This window comes from Nannospalax galili, unplaced genomic scaffold (assembly GCF_000622305.1).
Source record: "Nannospalax galili isolate Female #2095 unplaced genomic scaffold, S.galili_v1.0 scaffold870, whole genome shotgun sequence".
Classification (NCBI taxonomy): Eukaryota; Metazoa; Chordata; class Mammalia; order Rodentia; family Spalacidae; genus Nannospalax; species Nannospalax galili.
In genome coordinates, this window is record NW_008329130.1 from 553,697 (window position 1) to 559,696 (window position 6,000).

General features: G+C 43.9%; 1 protein-coding gene across 2 annotated transcripts in view; it reads left to right on the plus strand.

The window, feature by feature from the left end:
• Mtor (mechanistic target of rapamycin kinase) overlaps nucleotides 1-6,000 on the plus strand; it is a 141,518-nt gene that overhangs the window by 130,239 nt on the left and 5,279 nt on the right. For both annotated transcript variants that reach the window (XM_008831630.2, XM_029562740.1), the window contains exons 50-56: nucleotides 1,551-1,633; nucleotides 3,090-3,162; nucleotides 3,544-3,618; nucleotides 3,922-4,057; nucleotides 4,601-4,666; nucleotides 5,354-5,434; nucleotides 5,689-5,769. In XM_008831630.2, the coding sequence (XP_008829852.1) occupies nucleotides 1,551-1,633; nucleotides 3,090-3,162; nucleotides 3,544-3,618; nucleotides 3,922-4,057; nucleotides 4,601-4,666; nucleotides 5,354-5,434; nucleotides 5,689-5,769 (595 nt within the window). The remainder of the gene's footprint in view (nucleotides 1-1,550; nucleotides 1,634-3,089; nucleotides 3,163-3,543; nucleotides 3,619-3,921; nucleotides 4,058-4,600; nucleotides 4,667-5,353; nucleotides 5,435-5,688; nucleotides 5,770-6,000) is intronic.

Sequence of the window (6,000 nt, forward strand, 5' to 3'; positions counted from 1 at the left end):
CGGGCCTGTGTCCTGGCAGGCAGCCCCTCCCCACTGCACAGGTGATGGGATGCACACTCCTCTTATGTGGATTATGTATGTATCTCAGGAAAAGCTTTTTGAAACCTGGTTGACTAGACATGGTGACTCAGTACTATAATCTCAGTATTTGGGAAGCTGAGGCAGAAGCTGAAGATCACCATAAATTAAAGTCCAACCTCCACTACATACTGAATTTTAGGCCAACCTGAGCTATACATGAGACCCTGTCTTAAAAAATAAACAGGGCCAGGCATGGTGACACGCATGCCTTTAATCCCAGTACTCCAGAGGCCAAGGCAGTGGATCTCTATGAGATTGAGGCCAGCCTAGTCTACATAGTGAGTTCCAGGCCAGCTGGGGTTACAAGGAGACCCTGTCTCTAAACAAAAAACAAAACCAAAAAAAGCCAAACAGACTGGTAAAATACTCAATAGGTTAAGGCACTCACCACCACTCCTGACATCCTGAGTTCAGTTCCTGGGACCCACAAGTGAACTGGAGGAGAAAACTGGCTCCTCCAAGCTGTCCCATCACCTCAGCTATGTACCTTAGCATGTGTGTGCGTTTCTCTCTCTCTCTCTCTCTCTCTCATGCATGCACGTGTGCATACCACACAATTTTTTTAAAAATTTAACAATCAGCTATTACCTCACTGTTTACCAGAATATCCGTTCTTTCCCTTCTATTTAAAAGATTGCACTTTTTCTACACTGTATTCATCCCTTGGATCTCTTTCTAGAGCTATTTCATTGCTTTTCTGTCTGTCTCTCTTGAAGAACCTGCCATTAATACAAGTCTCTTAATGTTGGCTAGTTCTACTTTTTTCCTCCACAAATAAATTTTATTACCATTCTGTTGATATTTTTTTAAAAAGGGCCACTGAAGCTGGGCTTGGTGGCGCACACCTTTAATCCCAGCAGAGGCAGGTGGATCTCTGTGAGTTCAAGGCCAGCCTGATCTACATAGTGAGTTCCAGGACAGCTGGGGCTAAAGGGAGACCATCTCAAAAAGACCAAAAAAAGAAAAAAAAAAAAAGAAGGGCCACTGAAACTTTTGGAATTACATTGAATGTATCAGATTTCATCTTTACAGTCTTAAGTGGGTGTCCTAAAATGAGTATTTTCACTTAAGTCTTCATGTGTAAGAAAAAGCTTATTCATCTAAGCCCAGCACCTTTCTATAAGGTTTATTTTGAGGCATAGTTTATAATAGTGAGTGAGTTCTTTATTCCATTATACATGCTAATGGATTACTTTAAAATATAATACAGCTGGAGCCAGGTGTGGTGGCACACACCTGTAGTCCCAGCACTTGGGAGGCAGAAGCAGGTGGATCTCTGTGAGTTCAAGGCAGCCTGGTCTACATAGTGAGTTCCAGGCCAGTTGGGCAATAGGGAAACCCTGTCTCAAAAAGACCAAATAAAACAAAAATTAGGATATATATATGTAAAATGAAACTGACCTGGGGTGGTGTAGTGTTTAAACGAGCTGGTTTCAGAACCCTGGTTCAGGTGTGCCCCTTTGTCACAGGTGTGGTTTGACCGAAGGACCAATTATACCCGCTCTTTAGCTGTCATGTCAATGGTTGGATACATTTTAGGCCTGGGGGACAGGTAAGTAAATTCCATTTGTTTCTTTTTGTCTTTCTCCTTTGCAGTTGCTTTGAATGGTTTCATTTGTTTTCTAGTGAAATTTGTGACCATTGAATAAATAACTTGTATTTTACTTATTTATTTTTGAAGGGCAAGCAGGATTTTATTGAGAAGTAACAGTCCCTTGCAGCAAAGAAGGATCCGCAAAATGAGCTGCCTTTAAGTTGTTATTGTAGAATTTAGAGCTCTTGTAAGAGGCCTCTGCTTTACTCAGTCTATTATTGCAGCAGAATTTGGCACACTGAACTCGAGAGAAACAAAACCAGAGGTCTAGAGACCTGCTTCCTCCATTGGTTAATTCAGTGTATTAAAACTATATTAAAGAGGCAGGGAGCCGGGCGTGGTGCCGCACGCCTTTAATCCCAGCACTTGGGAGGCAGAGACAGGTGGATCTCAGTGAGTTCAAGGCCAGCCTGGTCTACATAGTGAGTTCCAGGACAGCTGGGGCTACAGGGAGACCCTGTCTCAAAAAGACCAAAACAAAAAAAGAGGCAGGAGAAATGGAAGAAACAATTTAGGGCTGGGGATATCACTCAGTGGTAGAATGTTTATATAGCTGATAGAGGGCCCTGGGTTTGAGCCCTAGTACCACAAAAAAGTCAAGATTGTTCAGAAATTGACTAACAAGAATGTAAACAAAACTGGTTCTGATATCTGCCCCTTTTCTTTTGGAATCATGTTTCATGCAGTTGTTTAAAAGTAAAAATAATTTTATGCCCCAACCCCCCAAAAATGAAAACCTAAGTGAGGCACCATGGCAACACCTATTGTTCCAGAATGCTAGGCATGGTGGCATGTGCCTTTAATCCCAACACTGGAGAGGCAGAGGCAGGCAGATCTCTGTGAGTTCGAGACTGGCCTGGTCTAGGCCAGCAAATTCCAGGCCATCTGTGGCTGCAAAGTAAGACCCTGTCTCAAAAACAAACAAAAGGACAAAAAAAAAGAAGAACTAAAACCAAATCCTGTAGTCCCAGAACTCAGTGGGTAAAAGTGCTTATCACCAGTCTGAAAACCTGAGTTCAGTCTCTGGACCCTATCCCTGTGATAGTTGCTAGCAGGAATGACAGCACTGGACTACTCCAAGAGGTCATGACTGTCAGAAACTGCTTTGCGTGCAACTGAAGGAAAGATCCCAGGAAAGTATATGTAAGGGCAGATAATAAGTATTTTAAGCTGTGTGGGTCATGTGGCCTGTTACAAGTACTCGCCTCTACCCTTGTAGCCCAGAACCAGCCTGTAGCAGGACAAAAGCCAGTGCGTTAGACTGTGTTCCATTAAAGCCTGAATCACAGAGGCAGTAGGGCCAGGCTTACCTGAGAGCTTTCCTTTGCTAACCCCTGACCTAGAGCTGTCTTGTTGATTGATTCATCAGTGCTGCTCTGTTGATCCTCCCTGCTCTCCCTTATATTTCTCAAAGACACCCATCCAACCTGATGCTGGACCGACTGAGCGGAAAGATCCTGCACATTGACTTTGGGGACTGCTTTGAGGTGAACACTGCCGAAAGCTCACCCTCATTTGATAGTTCAGACAAACTTGTGCTCCAAAGCCCTCCCCTCCCCCTGCTCTTAGTTAGCTTCTAACCCCAGTGGCTGCCCTTACCACACCGTCTCAGAGTAGAGAGAGGGTTCTCCCGTCCTCCAGGCTGCATGCAGGCCAAGACCTTGGGCAGTCCATGCTTATCTTTTTTGTTCTTTTTTTTTTTTTTAAGTCCTTGTGAAAATTCCTATTTCATTGAATTCAATGAGAAGTCTTTCATTTCTTTGCTATAATGTGATCAATGCACATGATGTAAAGAAAAGCCACCCCCTACCTTACTTCAGTTAGAGAAACAATCCAACCCTTTGGCTTTTCCCTTGATTACCTTATAGGTTGCTATGACCAGAGAGAAATTTCCAGAGAAGATTCCATTTAGACTAACAAGAATGTTGACCAATGCTATGGAGGTGAGTGGATCCTGGGTATGCACTGCTTTGAAATGGGGCCAAAACAGTTACACCCTTCTCTGAGGGCAGAACTGACAGTTGGAGCTCATTGGTTTCCCTAAGTGCCTTTGTGGTTTCTGTAGCAGGTCCTGGTTGCTGTGTTAGGAATGAGCTTTGAGGGTCAGCACTGCACATCAGATCTACACTGCCTCATCCCAAGATGCAGCCAGTGTGTCCGCAGTAGCCTGGGTCTGCTCAATGAGGGTGGCAAGGTGCCAGTGAGCCACTGTTCACTCTTGGGTATGTCGCTCTGTCCTTCTCCAGGTTACAGGTCTGGATGGCAACTACAGAATCACATGCCACACAGTGATGGAAGTGCTTCGGGAACACAAGGACAGTGTCATGGCTGTGCTGGAGGCCTTTGTCTATGACCCTTTGCTGAACTGGAGACTGATGGACAGTAAGGGTTATCAAGTACATGGGATGGCTTCTGTATAGCAAGTTCCAGGCCAGCCTGGGATATTTAAAAAAAAAGTGTAAGAGGAATTCCAGGTATTTTATGAGCTAGAACATTCCCACTGTTAAAGTGATAATGAGGAAGCTCTTAATTAGGATGTTTTTCTGGATAAACTCTATACCCTGGTGATTCTTGCTGGTTTGGGCTGCTGAGTAGTAAGTGGGAATTTGAGCATGAAATGTAGGCATTTGTGATTTGGAGCAACAGTGCCTCTGGCTACCCTCTTCCTACTCTCTAAACAACTTACTAACAAATGGCTTCTCATGCACTGTGAATAAATCCCAGTTCACCTTGTATTGTGTGAAAGCCACTGTCTTAGTCCAGATCTGTACTGTAGAGCATTCCCCTGGGTGTCAGAGCCCATGCTGAAGCCCCTCTTACTTCTGAGTTACAGGTCATTGTTTACTCTTCAGGGTTATACTTTTTACTATCAAGCATCTTTTGAGTCAAAGTTTGAAGGCTTTAACAGCTTTTTTCTTTCCCTAGCAAATACCAAAGGCAATAAGAGATCCAGAACGAGGACGGATTCCTACTCTGCAGGCCAGTCAGTAGGTGGGTGTGTCCACCCAGGAGAGATGGCAGACCCTTTCCTTTTGTCCAGAATGCTTCCATTTTAAGGTCATCTTTACTTACATAGCAAGTTTGAGGCCAGCCTAGGCTATCTGAGACCCTGTCTGGGGAAGAAAAAAAAAAAAAGAGCCAGCAAGGTAGCTCAGTGGGTAAAGGTACTTGCCATGCAAGCCTGGCAACCTGAGTTCAATCACTGGAACCCACATTAAAAGTGGAAGAAGGGCTGGGCGTGGTGGCGCATGCCTTTAATCCCAGCACTCAGGAGGCAGAGGCAGGCGGATCTCTGTGAGTTCAAGGCCAGCCTGGTCTACATAGTGAGTTCCAGGACAGCTGGGGCTACAGGGAGACCCTGTCTCAAAAAGACCAAAAAAAAAAAATTTTTTTTTTAGAAACGAGTAACACAAACCTTGCTTTCTCCTTTCTCACTTGAGGCATCAAAAGAATAAAGTATACAAAGAATTAGAAGCTAAAGCCAGGCATGGTATGGTAGTGCATGTCTATAATCCCAGTGCTTGGGAGGTAGAGGCAGGAAGTTCTGTAGTTTAAGGTCATCTTTACTATATAAGGGCTACATAAGACCCTCTGTCAAAAAACAAACAAAAGAATTAAAAGCTAATAGCTTCTTAGTATTTGAATTTTCTGCTAATTTGATTTTTTTTTTTCCCTTAGAAATTTTGGATGGTGTGGAACTTGGAGAACCGGCTCATAAGAAAGCAGGAACCACAGTACCAGAATCCATTCACTCTTTCAGTAAGTCGCCCTCTGAGGAACTGCAGTAGTGACAAGCTCATTCAGCAGGTAGCAACTGTGTTGAACCATAAACTGGAAAGGGGTCAGCAAGATAGGTAACAAAACCATGTTTGAGAGAAAAGGTTCCATGACTTTCTCATTAGATGCTGAGGACAAGATACACACAGAGAGCTGCTCAGCACTCTAATAAACAGCACCATTGAACTTGTGTGATGATTTCCTTCTTACTGTTATTTCTGTTTTTGTGATTTCAGTTGGAGATGGTTTGGTGAAACCAGAAGCCCTAAATAAGAAAGCTATTCAGATTATTAACAGGGTTCGAGATAAGCTCACTGGTGAGTGTATGTATGGGTGCTTAAAGGGACATGAGGCCTGGGCTGAAGAGATGGCTCAGTGGTTAAGAGCACTGACTACAGCTGGGTGTGGTGGTCCATTCCATGCCTTTAGTCCCAGAGGCAGGCGGATCTCTGAATTCAAGGCCAGCCTGGTCTAAATAGAGAGTTGCAGGACGGCTAGGGCTACAGAGACCCTGTCTCAAAAAGACAAAAAAAAAAAAAAAAAAAAAA